General features: G+C 37.3%; 1 protein-coding gene across 2 annotated transcripts in view; it reads right to left on the reverse strand.

Moving 5' to 3' along the window:
* LOC145678399 (ubiquitin-conjugating enzyme E2 R2) overlaps window positions 1-16,923 on the reverse strand; it is a 175,075-nt gene that overhangs the window by 127,278 nt on the left and 30,874 nt on the right. The window contains exon 2 of one of the 2 annotated variants that reach the window (XM_081748484.1): window positions 11,175-11,261. The exons of the other annotated variant lie outside the window; for it this stretch is intronic. Coding sequence (XP_081604610.1) covers window positions 11,175-11,261 — 87 coding nt within the window. The remainder of the gene's footprint in view (window positions 1-11,174; window positions 11,262-16,923) is intronic. 2 annotated transcript variants of the gene reach the window in all.

Genomic DNA, 16,923 nt, shown 5'->3' on the forward strand with positions numbered 1-16,923 from the left:
CTTCTAGATTTGAAGTCAGCGTGAACAGTTCTTGTCAATAGTTAATTTAAGGTGTACGAAACATTAGTATCTCATTCCCTGTGTGCGCCATAGCGTTTGAATTTAACACATGTTTCACGTCATTTCTCGAAAAGTCTGCAACACTGATCTGCGTTTATCATCTCTTTTGTCTTTATTTTCATTGATGCTTCCAACGATGATATCCAATTTAGGTCATTCGATTTACAAAAACACAACTTTCTCTTGGAAAATGAAAATGAAAACTTTGAGTTTTACATCCCACGGTTATGCCTGTTAGCCTAAAGGAGACAGTGATGATGAGTAATAAATGGTGGAATGAAGAGTGAGAGGAAACGGGAGAACCCCGAGGAAACCCACGTACATGGTGTTTGTCCACCACAAAGTTCACTTGGCGGGGGCTGGGATCGAACCCAGGACCCCAAGTACCAGAGGTGAATGCTCTACCACTGAGCCATCGCGGCCCCAACTTTCTCTTGGGTTGGCAACATTGTTCATCCGGTGATGTTTGTCAGTATACGGGCAATATCCTTTTTCTACTTGCTTCGTGCAAAGTTTCGTTTCTCTGTCTCTCTTAGTTTCTTCGTTATTACGATTAAACATTCTACATTATATTATAATGTGGAAACGTTAATTCATGATTTTATCGTCAAGTCGGCACAGTTTAACGTACTCGTAGGAGCTACACTTAAAGGAAACATTTTCCCGAATTCGATCTTGTAAGGAATCTGGCTATGAAAAAAAAAAAAAAAAAAAAAAAAAAAAAAAAACACGAGACGTCACGCGCAACCAATACGAGTAAAAAATGAAAATTACAAGAAAACCATTATATTTAGCTCATAAATGCACTAAGATTAAATTGTAGAAGACAATTAGACAAACAAAGTTCGGATGTTCTAGCTTCAATGGTTACGGAGATATAGTTAATAATAGAAACTACTAAAATTTCGTCTTTCCCCTCCTCCCCTCCCGTGAGGTGCTTTTTCTGGCATCCGGCATTTTTGTGATCAGTGATGGGCACATATTCAAAAAAATATCGGATGCCAAATTGTTACATGATTTGCACTTAAAACTCAATTTTTAAGTCCTGATGCCTAGACTAGGATGTTTATTGCGGGAGGATGTCTAAAAAGTAATCATTAGAGTGAAGGGTAACGTGAAGTCGTTTATGTGCAACATCCATATTTCAGACAACAATCTGACTGAAAAGATTCATAAATGCATGACGTACTTGAAGTTTGATTATGCAACAACCAGAAGTGTAGGAAGGGGAAAAGATAAATTTGCAGCCTTCAGAGAACTGTGGGAGCCTAGGCTGCTCGGAGAATCTCAAAATTGATAAATGGCTAGTGAGTGCCATTCAGAGAAAGATGTAGATTTCGACAGTATATACGTTCGAAGCCGTACAAATACGAAATTAAGATATTCTTAGTTTATGATTTGTTGCGTTTAGTCGAAAAATAAAAATATGTAAGATGTTTGTTAATAAAATCTCAGTTTTAAAATAGCAATAGCTTCGTGAGAACTCGTAATTGGGTGACCCTGGCCTGGGTAATTGGGTGCCTGTGGTGGAAGTGCGCGAGCTTTCCGCTCTGTGTCGCTAGTTGTCGCTGCAGCCAGCTGCTTGCTGCTTAACTAGCGGACGGCGTATTTTAACTTAGGTACTGCCCGAGTGAAGTTCGAAAACACGATAATGGGAATTGTGAAATGGAGGTGTTGATATTTGAAGTTACGAAGACAGGAACTACTGGATTTTGGCTGTAAGGAGACTGAAAAAAAAAATCTAACCACTAAATTGCTCAGGAAGGAAAACAGGTTTGGAGACAAAAATAAAAAATAAAAATAAAAAAAAATAATAAAAAAAATGAAAATGAATGAAACAGTTTCTGGTATGTATGGTAATTATTCTTATTTGCATTAGTAACTTCCATTTCACTTTCCTTATTGTCTTGTTTGGAAAAGAAAGAATAAAAAGAGAAAATAAATGAAAGAAACCTTGGATTCGGACAACTTACGTAACCATTAAATGCCTTGGTTAAGCTATTTGAATAAAACCCCTTTTGGATGTTTGCTTTTAACTATAAGTTTCAGTAGCTAACCCTGGTCATTCGTATTGTGTAGAGAATTCTCCTTATCATTTAAAGTTTCGATAAGAAGTGCTTTATTGCGTTTAAAGTGGGGATTTTATATCTAAAGATTCTAGTGTCAAACAAATCTTGAAAAAAAGAAAAAAAAAGTTAATGTGTGTTACTTTCTCATTGGATGTTGTGTTTGAGATTTGATTTAGTTCACTGCAAGACTTTATTACTTTCGTTCATGTTATTTGTTACTAAATTTCACAAAATAAAGTTTGTTAGTTGTTATTTGAAATTGGGATTTGCAGTAATTTGAAACTGATACGAACCTATTCTACCCTTCTATCGTAACTATCGCGCTCACTCGATGTGTGGACGTTAATTGTCAGTGCTGGTTGTTTTATTTTCAGGAATTATTTTGCAGTAAAGAATTTTAATGCCATTTATATTCCGAGAGGGTAAAACGGCTAGAACTGGGAATTGGCGGATACATGGAATTATATATGTGTATTTCATTACGCAACAGATTCTAATACAGCATATCAACTGAAAGTCATACTTTACCTTGGATAAAATAAGAAGCTGAAGATGATGTAGCGAGTTCAGTAGAACCGTTTGACGGTACAAAAAGGAATTTTATTTGTGATGATTTTTGCTTCGCTTCCGCTAACGAGAAGATTGTTACAAAATGGTCTTACCATTGTAGACACTAAGAAAAAAATAAGAGATTTATAAGAGGATTCACAAAGCAATCCACGCTTGTTTCCTATGTGCCTCTACAATAATAACAGATCCGTAGTGTTATTATCAAGTATGCATCACTAATGCTACCACTGCAGCAGGATCAAATAAACCAGACAACATTCTGTACAACAATAGCACTAAAGAAGAAGTTGATATCCAGGACCAGATAGTTCGCAACTATTCCTGCAGACGTAAAACAAACAGATGCTTATGAACTGGATTGATTTGTCCGTGTTCGCAGCCTACATATTGCTTTGCAATATCAATGGCATCTAATTCATAAGCAAAATGACTTACATCAATTCTTGGTTGATTTAGCTATAGAATTAGTACAATTGCAAATCAGATAAGCTCTAAAATTGGCTTACAGAAACCCTTCTTGCAACTATAAACGACTGAACGATTGTGTAGCTTGAATGTCACAGCAAACAGAATTTGGCGTGGAACTTTCGAATAAAATAAGACAATGTCACATTTGTCCATGCAAGAACAAAATACACAAAACTATGTGATGTGTGTACGAAAAATGTATGTGGAGAGCACACTCGGGTGTCAAGATGATGCCTGAAGTGTTTGGAAAGTCATTATGAATTGTTTCAAGATGCGGGTTCCGAGAGAGTTTTCATGAATTGCAGTGAACAAAAATACTAACTTTGTGTATTTGGGAGTCTAATTTGCTTCATTTAGGCAGAACTGAAAAACTTAAAACTCCTTAAAATCTTAAAGGGCATCATACAAAAAGTATTGCATTTCTTCGTCTGTCCGATTCGAGTGATTTTTGGATATGTTGTAGCTGAGGACCCCCGGCCTATTATTTATATGGGGCCAACTCCCTATGACCAACCCTGCGCCCTCCAGAGGCCACCAAATGTCAAACAACGGGTATTGGCAGAACTGATTCAAACTTGGCATATAAAAAATATTTGTATGTTATACTGGGCTACGCCAAAGGAGGATTATTCACATAACAAACCGTGTAATCTGAAGAAGTCAAAGATCACGAGGCTGGTTAGACTTGAAGTCGCTGCACTTGCCTGTAGAAACGTCAGTTGTTCTAATGGACGTGTGCAAAGAAATGAGTCGGAGAGAAGGTGTTTCAGGTACATACCATGCAAACTCAGTTTAATTGTGCAAGTATTAGTTGCAGATATTGTAAGGAAGTTACAAGAAAATAAATTATTGTGAAGATAGGAATAGTAGATATAAAGAGATCTGAAACGAAGCCTTGAAATAGAAGTAATTAATTAACCCGGTTAAGTGATAGCGGCAGTGGACCTGAAAGAGCTGAGTCTCAAGTTAAGGTGGGGAGACTGTGAGGGTGCATGGGATCTCAAAGTCAGCTGAAAGTGACATCCTTCGTCCAACCATTGTTTGAAAATGGCGTGCTGCGTATGCGGAAGGACGTTTCGAGCCGGTATCATGAGAAGGTTTACTGGACCAAAGAGCGATGAAATGAAGGATGTGATACGACAGTATCGAGAAGAGGCCAAGATGCCGTCAAAAGAATTAGACAATGACAGTAGATAGAACACTAACTGCCACAAGCGAATAATGAGCCTAAAGACGAAGAGGTTACAATTCCCATAATCTTTCAGTTTGTTGTCACATATCTCCATTCGCGTCTATGTCAGAGCACTGAGAACCTGACAGATGTACGCTTAAAGCCAGAATAGCTGTACCGGTAAGTTTCTAGAGGAACTTCTTCATAATTAAGGGTTCCAGAGTGTGCAAGGAGCGCCTCTTAAGTAAATCACTCATACTTTCCACTCTATTGCCTGGAATTACTGGAATGACACGGAAAGTGTACATGAACGCACGTGAAGTTACCTAATAGTTCGCCGGATTCAGGGAAGCCGCATCTCAGCCATCGAGGCAATTCCATGACGAAACGCTCTTGCAAGACGAAGATTTCAGATCCCTTACTAGATTACACAAAGATCACTTTAATGATTTTAACGGTCAGTTGCCAAGCCATGTAAACGTGATAGAAAGATCACCTGCAGTAAACGGAACCTTCTAATATTCTTAACAAAATTAAAGCAAGGGCTATCTGATTCTTTTCTAAAATGTGTATTTAGTTACAACAGCACAGCGCATGTCAGCTTACTGGTTTCGCGAGTGTGAAAGATATTCATGGCTAAGTTTGTTCCATTGAATCTTGGTCCAGCGGCTAAAAAGGGCTGCATCTTGGCAAGCCGATAATGGCTAACGGCTACATTTTAGACGTCCATGCTCCTTACTTCCCAGATGGCCGAAATAACGACGCGTATGCCTTACTCCTCGACTAAAAGGAGAGGAGGGTCTAATAGGTTGGCTATAGAACTACGATACCCTTCTAATAGAAAGGTGTTATCGTGACGCGCTTGATTTTTTACAGCAATTAGGACTACAAACTAAAATGCCACATTATCTGATGAAGAGGTTGAAACAATATCCTACGGATGAGCTAATGAATCACGACTAGTTACAAAAATGCAAATGGTTTGTGGAATCCCGGAATGGGCATATAAAATCAATGTTTAAGTTTTTCGGTGACATGGTTCCAGCCCCTCATGTCCCGAATATCGGAGCTATATAATTCTGTGTGCGCTACTGAATAAGTATCGCCCCACCATTGAAATGGCGGGTGCAACGCCTGAATCTGCTAGGAAGATGCTTGACCTGGAAAACCAGCCGAACGTTTCGAAAGCTCGGTTGGACAAGGGGAATCTTAAATGGCGGAATAACTGGATTCCCATGACATCCGAGCACTCGCCAGAATTTCCAGTGCTTTCGGAAATGCAGTTGCGCGTCCTGACACTAGGGGTTTACCAGCTTAAGCTAGCTCCGTCATACGTTCAAAGCAAGGTACAACGTGACTGGCGATATAAGTTTGAGGTGCAATTACTGCGTGCACGAACGTTCTCCCGGTTCTCAGATTCCGTCAAACATCAACTTTGGATTGTATTTAAAGAACCCAGCTACATGCATCCCGAAGACGACACCGAGGATTTATTCGAAGATTCAATATTAGGTTGGTACTGCACGTGCAAACGCGGAGACAGAACTATTTGTTTCTGCGCACACGTTGCTAGTCTGCTGTGGTACATGGGTTACGCAAGGGAGCTGTGTGGACAGAAGAGTCCAAGTTCCCTCTTCGGGCAATGGTAGGACAAATCTGCCGGCTGACATCTCCCACAACACGTGACGATTTGTGACCTTCCATGAAACCACTACTGCAGTTTGTATGTCAAGTTGGGACAGCTCCGACAAAACTCGTGACCATCTGGGACCTTTGGAGGTCACAGAGTTGGTCATACGGAGTTGGCCACGTATAAACAATTGACCGAGGGGTCCTCAAGTACATCATATCCAAAGATCACCCAAATCGGACAGACGAGGAAATGCAATGCTTCTTGTACGGTGTCCTTTGTAACCTTGATATAATTATCATGATTGACATTATTCTAGTATTGTACCTTAAAAGGTATAATACACTAAAATAGGCCTTACAATGTATTGTGAAAATATAAAAAAGTATTGGAATAAATAAAAACATATTCAAAGATTACAAAGAGAAAACAATTTTACTCTAAAAACGCACAAAAAATTATACTGAGCCTCAGCGTTTTACCTTGCGTAGATTAAGGGAAAAGTATCTTTCCTAGGTTAAAGATCACGAGTTCGATCGATTAAATTATTTCGGCTAGCCGCTAAGTACTGACTCAATGCATACTCTGAAGTGCAACTTTATCAGGTATATTCATCAACTCGTAATATGCAGAGTGGATTGATTTAAATCACGATTTTAATCAAGATTTAAATCACTTGATTTTTTAAATAAAAATCGTTGATTTAAATCAAATTTTGAAATGAATTAATTTAAAGTGAAAGTAAGTAAAATCCCGTTTCTCTTCTGTTATTTCGATTATGGAAGATAATAATCATAATACAATGAGACTCAAATGTATGTACGCACAATATGAAAACGAGTATTATGTAGGGAACGATCAGGGAAAATCCCGTTTGAACGGGTTACGGGTGAACCCTGCTTTCTTCTCTTTGTAACACAGGGTTTTAAAATTTCTATTCCAACGGTGAAATCACCATGGACATTTAAGACGAAAACTCTTTTGTGTTCACGTCTGATTGTTTCCAAATAATAGGGATCCGATCCCCTCTCCGAAAAAAAAAAAAATAGATTTTAAAATTTTGGGCGAAATGTATGTACTAAATACATAGAAGTTCCTCGGGATCGTAATACGACAAATTTTGGATGCGTTAAAATATCGAATAATACTTTTGATAAAGTGGATACTTGACCCTATTGCAGAACATGCCGCGATCTGCGATGTGATCGCAGGAAAAATTGTCAGAGGAAATAAAATAGCCAACAAAAAAAGTATAAAAACGTGCCTGCTATGTATAGATGTCTTAAATGCACGGACAACTCGCGTTTGAACCGTTTTTGACGTCACATAAAGCATATTTTTAACAATCACAAGTGTTTCTTCTGATTGAACTGATCATCTTGATTTTTTTATTTTGGAATTCCTGCAGAAAATTTTTGACTTACAAAAGCTCATCGCATAAAGACAAAGAAAGTTCTGCCATCGGCTAATATATAGGATCAGAAAACGATATTCACGAAGAAATTAAATATCGACTAAAAGCAGGGAATTCGTGTTATTATTCAGTTCAAAATCTCTTATCGTCGCGAATTGTGTCGAGGAATTTGAAGCTTTAAAACATATAAAACGATAATTATGCCTGTTGTGCTGTATGGTTGTGAAACATGGTCGCTTACGCTGAGGGAAGAACGCAGACAAAGTATTTGAGAATAAAATCCTGAAACGAATATTCGGAACCAACAGGAACGGAAATGAGGAATGGCGAAAACTTCATGATGAGGATCTGCATAATTTATACCGTTCACCAAACATTGTTAGGGTGACCAAATCTTGGAGGCTCAGGTGGGCAGGACATATAGCCAAGATGGAAGAAAGTATGAACGCTTTCAAAGTTTTAACTGGAAGTCCAATCGGAAAACGACCATTAGGAAGACCTAGGCGCAGATGGGAGGACAATATTAAGATGGATCTCGCAGAAATAAGAATACAAAATAGAAACTGGATTCAGTTGACTAAGGATAGAAGTCAGGAGAGCTTTTGTGAACATGGCATTGAACCTTCGGGTTCCATAGGTCATAGAGTGAGTTAGTTAATTTTAGGCGAAATTTATGTACTTTATATGTATTTCGTGCCGCTAGCTAGATCCAATTGTTTAAAAATATGCCCCTGCCAAATATCAGTTACTTTCGTGAAAAGAAAAGTGTCATGTTGATATACATTGCTGTACTTTTTCCTTGATGCTTAAGAAACATTGTTTGGGATTGAAATAGGTTAACGATTGGGAATTAATTCAAAATTAAAACCCAGTACTTTCACTTAAATGACATAATTAACATTTAATACTAATTCTTAATGTTTTTTCTTCAGTTCGCGACTTGTATTATACGAAGAAAAAGATTTGATTTAAATCAAAAAAATCGATTTAAATCAAAAAAATCAACAAAAATGATTTTTTTCAAAAAAATCATGATTTTTTTCCACCCTGGTAATATGTATTTTCATGTATGTATTCACTCTTTGTTAATTTAAATACATAAAGCACAGAAGCTCATATACAAGTAACAGTATTCCATAATCCTTTCATTTGTGATATGCTAGATTGCTAGACTCAGTGCAGGACAGCAAACCAACAAAATGAAACTAGTGGGAATAAAGAAGAAAAAAGTATGGAATTATGGGTATGTCGAAACTGAATTTAACAGCTCATCGTTGATCCAACTGCATTTTGTGGATAATTAACCAATATGATATTCCACTGCACAAGTGAAAGCAAAAGGTATTGCACACAACTACAGAACATAGGTTTGTTACATATCGTTAGTGGAAGACATAAGTTTCTAACATTAAAGTTGCCAATTAAGAAGCAAGCACTCAACCACATATGAAATACTGGGTGAGGTAAAAGTCCATCACTAAACTTGTATTTCTGAAACTGCTCGAGGAAAGATGACGAAACTTTGCATGTGGGTAATTGGGATAGGTCCGTACCATCATGGCGGCTATCTTGAAATCCGCCATTTTGAATTTAGGCTCAATATTTCAAATGGGAAAAGGGCATGCGATACGTGATTTTAGGCTAGAATTACACCAGAAATACGAATCTGAAGTTATTTTTCACCTAACTTTAATCAGTAATGAAATTTTTTGAAGTAAACACTGCATGTTGAATCCCACAAGATGTGCTCTATGTGTTCCCCGTTGTATGCTACACATAATGCAAGACTTTTTCCAGTCCTGATGGACAAATAATAACACTTCCGGCATCACAGAGTTAAAGCGAGCCTGAAACGTTGCTCGAGGTGTCCGAGATCAGTGATTGTTTCCTGATAAACAAGTGCTTTGAGATGGCCCCAGAGATATAAGTCTAAGGATGATAGGTCGGGTGAACGGGGTGGCCACTCAACTGGCCCCCGACTACCAATTCACTGGCCCACGAATTGTGCATCAACCCATCCCCTGACACACAATGCATAGTGAGGAGGTGCACCATCTTGTTGGAAAAAGGCAGGGAAATCATCAGGGTTGAGAGGTGATGGGAACATCTACTCTGCAGCATGTCAAGATATCTGTCCCCATTTAGGTTCTCATGGATGAAGAATAACCCGATGATACGAGTGTTCCATATCCCACACCATACCATCACCTTTTCTACACGAATTACCTTCGAGCCATCTGTCTATATGGATTTATATTTGACCAATAACGGTAATTCTGTTTCGTGAGCTTACCGTTCATCACTGAACAAAACACTAAGAGGAAACATGGGATCCTCGTTTCACTTCGGCACAGCCCATTCTGCAAACCGCATTCTCTTATCTGGATCATCCTCCGTTAGGTATTGGTGAGGTGGTGTCTGTATGGATGCCACTTGTTTGTTTGCAATCTCTGACTTACACCTGAAACTGAAGCTAAACGTCTAGTACTACGCTGCGGGCTTTTTGCCAAGGATCCTACAGCTGCCGTTGCTGTTGCCTCATCTGTTGCTATCCTCGGACGTCAACTGCTTTGTCTGACGTGTACAGATCCAGAAACATGAAATTTCTGCAAAATACGTGACACTGGCATGTTCCTCTCTGGATGTCGGGCATTGAAGTCATCAGCGATGGCTCCGGCACTGCGTTCCTCACTGATGAGAACATTTTCATCCTTTGTAGGCGAATGAGAGCCATGTTACATCACTTGAAAAGACAAGTCAAAACCTATTACATAATGTAATATGCAATGTTTACTTCATAAAATTCCATTACTGTTTCAAGTTAGGTGAAAAATAACTTCAGATTTGTATTTCTGGTGAAATTCTAGTTTACAATTATGTGTCGCATGTCCTCCTTTCCATATGAAATATTAGACCTGAATTCAAAATAGCGGATTTCAAGATGATCGCAATGATGCCAAATGGCACCATCTGGTGCGCTCCCACCCCAATTACCCACATGCAAAGTTTCGTCATCTTTTCTCAAGCCGTTTCAAAAATACAAGTTTAGTGATGGACTTCTGCCTCACCCTGTAGTCTTATGATCTTAACTTCAAATGTTTTTAAAATCTCGTTCTTAACATCTCGAAATTCCCAGACTATTTCTGGTCTTCCGAAATTCCCTGATCCCGAATTTCAAGGTCTGTCGCCACTGTGGTCCCTTTAGCAGCAAGTCTATTTGAGACGTAGACGTTCAGCTTAACATGGGATCCGAACCATGAGCTTCCATTGGGAATCAATTTCGAGTTTCCCGCGCCGAGAGCGGATACGCTAACCATATATCCAGGATAGAGTTCAACAAAAACAGTGAATGTAAATTTAAATCAATAAATATGAAAACAGGGAAGATAATTTTCAGTTCATAATTTGTGAATATTGAAAAACGCTAGACAGCAGAGAGTACGTACGATCTCGTGGAGTACACGCCTTTGATATTGAAAGTGCTGGTTATAAGGCCTCAATTTCCTTTTTTTCTTTTCGTCGAGATGTTAGATACTCTGACAGTAGATATATTTGATTGTTCACATTTCGGCAGTCGACAAATTTGCTTGCTTGTGACATATTTGCTCGTCAATGTATTGGTTATTGTCAACATTTTGGTAGTTGATCTATTCTTATTGATATTTTTGTACACCAATATATGTTCCTTACTATGTCATTGGCCATTCTGGTTCAGTAACATATCCACAATTCTCTTTGAAGTTTTTTACTTTTCCAGTTGTTATAAATAGGCTTATTACTAAATATGCTTACCTCATATACGTTTGGATGCCATACTTTCGTTAAGAAGCGTATACTTGGAGGCGAATATGGATAATCAGGAGGAAACTTCATATGAGCCTGAAAGTAAACACAAACACCACTATTCAAGGCTATCATTATATATTGAATTGTTAACCATTAGAGATATGGTAAAAACTAAGTAAAATATTTTCCACAGCAATGTTAATTTATTATACGTAATCTCTGATCATTTCATTCTGTATAAAACTATACACTTTAAAGTGTGCTTATCACTTCCGTACATTTTTCACATCTCAAAATATTGCAAAATTAAGGAAAATAGTAAAATTTATTTGCGGAAATATTCAGGACTTGGATCATTATGATAATGTTCATTGCGAGTAGCGTTTTCTAAGCTGATTTCGACCAAATTTAAGTAGATACTGACGTTTTTGTTTGCTTTTATTTTTTTCTTTTTGCTGTGGAAAAATGTGAGAAGCAAAAGTCTCAGCCCAAAATCTTGAAATCGACGCCATCGAAGAGAACGAAATTGAGCACAGATGTAGCAGTCAAAAAGATTTTTATATTTTTCGTGACAAAATGGATAGGTAGGCATTTATCCAACTTATGATCAAAGTGTCAAAATTAGTAATGACATTAGGCTGTTCATAGGTATCTGAAGTACATGGAGCATCGTAACAAAATTGCGTTGAGATAGTACACTTAAAATAAGAGAAGTCATGTTTTATATTCTCAGCGGAAAAATGGTTCTTGGAGGCACGAATCCTTACCGAAAATGTGGCAGTGAGCGGCAAAAATGAAAAGAGGAAAAAAGGAAGTGAATTAAATTTGTATAGCGAGATGAGAACAAACAAACAAACAAAAAGAAAAAAAGACATGCATACCTAGGATCGCTGTTGATTACTATACTCTGTGAGAGGTTTATGTCACTCATTATGCGTATTCCGCTCCCTCTGTGTACTCTAACACCAGCAGTTCTAGGGCCTAAAGTGAAAATTAATTTAAACTTCTTGCGGTCGGCTGGAGTGGTCTCAGCTTAGCTACGACCATGTATATACACGTAAGTAGTACTAAAATATAGTGAAGTTCAGAGGTGTATTATAGCATCGAAGATCTTGATTTTACAAGATACGGTTCAGAGCATATAGTTTATGTGTGAGCTACATGGAACTTGCCCCAGATTTCCACTTATACGAGGAGGACTGAAAAGTTCCTGGCTTTGTTCCCTTTAAATTTAAGTAGACAAACAAAATTGTTGTCATATGAAAGCCTCATATCTTAACATGTAACTGTGATAAAATAAATTGAATCCTAATTGTACAACATCTGTCATTGCAGGCAGAAGGTGAGACGGAAGAGGCGCGAAGAAGTTTCACATTCTGAGGACCGTTATGAAGTCCTTATGGCTCCAGGGAAAGTCTGCAAAGGAAATTCATACAGAGATGTGCCAAACGCTAAAGGAGAAGGTCCTTCATATAGCTGTGTAAAAACTTGGTTATCACGTTTAAGAGTGGCGATTTCATGGTGGAGATGAGCCCCGCAGTGGAACGCTGTCAACTTCGACAGACCAGCAAACCAGCTTGAGGACCGTTGAATATCCAAACAGATTGCCCAGATACTGGACATTTCCAGGGAGCGAGTTGGTTATATTATTAGCACAGTCCTAAACATGCGCAAGCTTTCAGCGCAATGGGTGCCGAAACTTTTGAGTACGGATCGAAAGAAGAAACATGTCGAAGCATCTGAAGCCACCTTGGCCCATGTTGAAAAGACAAATGAAGATTAGTGACAGAAGATGAAGCCTGGCTCCATATTTATGATTCCGAAACCAAGGTACAGTCGAAGGAATGGTGCCATAATGGTTGCCCCTACTCCAAACAGTTCAGTACCTAGAAATAGGTCAAAAAGTTCTGGCGTCCGTTTTCTGGGACAAAGATGATGATATAATGGTAGACTATCTACCGAATGACGCTTGTATATCACCAGAGAATATGCTAATCTTCTAGACCTGTTGGAAGAGGCAATTATGAATAAAAGCCGTGAAAAGCTCATAAAAGGGGTCATGATGTTGCATGATATTATTGCTGCCAAACTGGCCGCCTTTCAATTGGTCCACCACCCACCTTACTCCCCAGTTCTAGCCTCTTCTGACTATTTTCTATTTCCCAAACTGAAAGAACACCTGAAGGGGCACCGTTTTGAGGACATTTCTGACGTCTCACAGGCTGCCGAGAGCTGATTTGAGGGAAAATCTTTTTTCTTTCTTTCTTTCTTTCTTCATGGGCTAGAAAAGCTTCAACACCGCTGCCAAAAGTACATTGATCTCAATGCCATTTTTTTGAAAACGATCCAATAAATTCATTATTGTTTGTAATTTCATTTCCCAGAGGTCAACAAGCACGGTGCGACTATGTCGCAGAAAGAAAATATGGGCTGCAGAAAGATTGTCTACTCTGTAATTTAAATTTCGGTTGTGGAAAGATTTTCTTCTTCGTAAATAAAATACGATTCGGAACAGTTCAACGTTTGATAGTCATGATAATATACCGATTAACTTGAAAGAAACGAAAGAGAAGAGTAAGCGATATGTACAGTCACCAATACGAGCGATGCAATTGCTAGTGCTACAGCGCATGCAGCAGAGTCGAGACACTAGCAGACAGCTGTCCGGTGGCAGGATTCTTGCTGAGCCACTGCTCATCACATGGCAGTGATGTCGTGGTTATAACGTGGTTGCAATACTTAGGAAATGGCCACCTCAGTACGATTTGTAAAAGCTGGGGTCTTATGACTAACCGCCCTGTAGACAGTGATCTTTCATTTGAAGAGACTGGCAAAACAGATAATTTGGCTTACATCCAGAAAAACTGACTACTTGCTGGTTACAACAGAAAAAGGAAATTTTTGGAAATGGCTTTATCAAATACGATAGTCAATACCACAATTATTTCAAGTCCATTTCTGGAAACAAATTAATATCTAAAAAGGTGACATTCCAAGTTGTCAGAAGGATCCAAGGAGACTTAAATAATTCATCGTCATGTTTTAAGATGAAAAGAAAGTACCTGTAATTTTTTAAATAAATACTGTATATACGGAGATCTCTCGGTTGTTTACTTAGTTATTATACAGCCCTATAAGCTCCCTACATAATGCTCCATACACAGAAAGCCTATAAGTAAAAATATTTTAGAAAAATAGAAATTTAGAAACTTTTTGCTTTCATGCACTTGAAAATTTTATATTTTACTACGCCATTACTAAAACGCTTGCAGAAAGTGTTTGGATTTTTCGTAAATCACAGCAAAAAGTTAAAAAACGTTCTGCTTTGCGCATTTCGTTTTAATTTGCTGCTCATAAAGAAAGTTAAACGTTCCATGAGATTGACGTGGCACTTTACTGTTTTAAAAATATTTTCATATTGCACTTCTTAATGCAATAGATTCTCTTGTATGAATTTTGCATTGTTAATAATTTCCAATCCTGTATTCACAGATCATCGGAACAACATTTTAACATTCTTTCATGAATTCTTAAACATTTTTTTTCTCTCATAAAGTAATTATATTTATTGCCTACAGAATCTGAATACTTCTATTTTAGCATATATATATATATATATATATATATATATATATATATATATATATATATATATATATATATATATATACAGTAAATAAAAAAATGGAACCCAATTTCGACGAAGTGCAAGCTCTACTCACAGTCTATCTACTTGAACTATCAACAGGACGATATTTAAAAAAAAAAAAAAAAAAAAGGTAAAATTATGAAATAAGAAAAGAAACGTACTCATAGTTGGTTGTGAAGATTCACACAAGTCAGACAAGAAACCATTTTATAATTACGAAATTTACACCAAAAACATATGCTTCATGTCAAAAGAATAGTCTACCTCAGAGAGCAGCAAATTGATTAGCAGTCTCGGTTTAAATGTTGAAAAAACCCGAACTACACAAGGCATGAAAGATAGGCGATTTTGTTGTTAACGAACGAAAAGCGTCCTAAATCACGGTGTTCGTACACCTATGGAAGAATGGTTTTATACTCTAATTTTAAACTTTATAATTCTGTTATTACAATGAAGTTACATTTGTCTCAACATTCTTTGGTTTGAAAATGTATTGTTGTTCAAGAAACACAAAATTTGAAAAGAAGGCTCCTGGGATGATTCGATCTACATTTGTTCTTTCGTCTGTCTGTACCACACATACTACAGGGTATCACTTTCGGTCTTTTAAGTTTAAATTTTCAGGGTACAAGCACTAAGCACACTAAACTTTCTGTATAGATTTTAGCGGCACGCCAACGTAAAATTTTAAAATGGCAGCCATCCTTTTTTCAAAATAGCGGATATCCACGCTACGAAGTGCAACTTTTGGTCTTTTAAGTCGACATGTTCAGAGTAGAAGCACGAGACATTCTAAATTACCTGTATATGGGTCATTTGCAAATTAATTGGCTTTTTGGGGACTAAAAACGGCGAAACTTAATTAAAATATCATTCTCATAATTAGCACTAATCATACGCACTAAAAATGTAAACCGTTCATGGTCGAGGCCAATTCATTTATTAAGATTTTCACCATTTTTACAGCAAAAAGAGAAATCCATGCATCAGGAGAATGACAGCGAAGCCAGGAGAATGACAATTTTTTAATTTTATGCTTATAACTGGCAGCCAGGGACTCACATAATACAAGGATAATCTTTCACTATAGTTAAAAAGTAAAGAGTCAGAGCGCGAAAAAAGTTTAAAACTATATTATTATATAAAGAATAGGGAGAACATAAAATAATAAAGCGATATGTATGACATAATACTTAGTTTTTATTACAAGATGCATACTAACGTATATAATATATTGTATGTTTTAGAAAATGATATATAACAGTAACATCACAGTCGTTCAATCTAATTTAAATTCACATTTCTATGTGCGAAACTAGGAACAGCAACACGCTATCTTAAAGAATATAGCCTATGACACAAATTCTAATCTGAAACTCGACGGCTATAAGACAAGAAGTCTGAAAATAAACATACTGTTTCATCATACAAGCTTTGTTTGTTGGAAAGTATAAATTTAATGCAATTGATATATTTTTCACAACTTTTATAAAACAAGATCTTATCTAAGAGAGTGTGACTTGTCCGTATTCAATAATAAATATAAGAGACTGGTCATTAGCTTTTACAATACTATAGAAGCAAATGTATTATTAAATTTAAAAGAACTCACACAGAGTACTTGTTCACCATTCTACACTTAAAATTTATAGAACTCACGCTGTCCTTTTACAATAATTTCTGGTTGTGGAAGAACTTCAGTAACTTCATGAACATTACAACTGTAAGTAATATCATTGAGGTTTTTCTTCCATAGTCTCGTGTCTTTATCACATTCAATAAGATACTCAGTATCCACTTCACCATCCTTCACATCACTTCTACACAGTGCAATGTACTGAAATGACCTTTTCCTACCCTTTATATTAACGTGAATAAATTTTCCCTCTTTAATGCGTCCCGAAGTAGTAACGTTTGCACAAGATGCATCATCATCACTACTATAAATGTCTTCAACTCTGAGTTTCTCTTCGGTTGGAATTTGAAAATTAGAGTACTGGCCTAATTCATAGTGATAACAATAGCCTGTACAATCAAAACAAAACAGCATTCTCATTCTGAGTAATCGTCTGTTACTTGTGTCCTTTTCAGTGACCACGTGATGTA

Source organism: Thermobia domestica, chromosome 2, assembly GCF_964235325.1.
Source record: "Thermobia domestica chromosome 2, izTheDome1.hap1.1, whole genome shotgun sequence".
NCBI classification, from domain to species: domain Eukaryota; kingdom Metazoa; phylum Arthropoda; class Insecta; order Zygentoma; family Lepismatidae; genus Thermobia; species Thermobia domestica.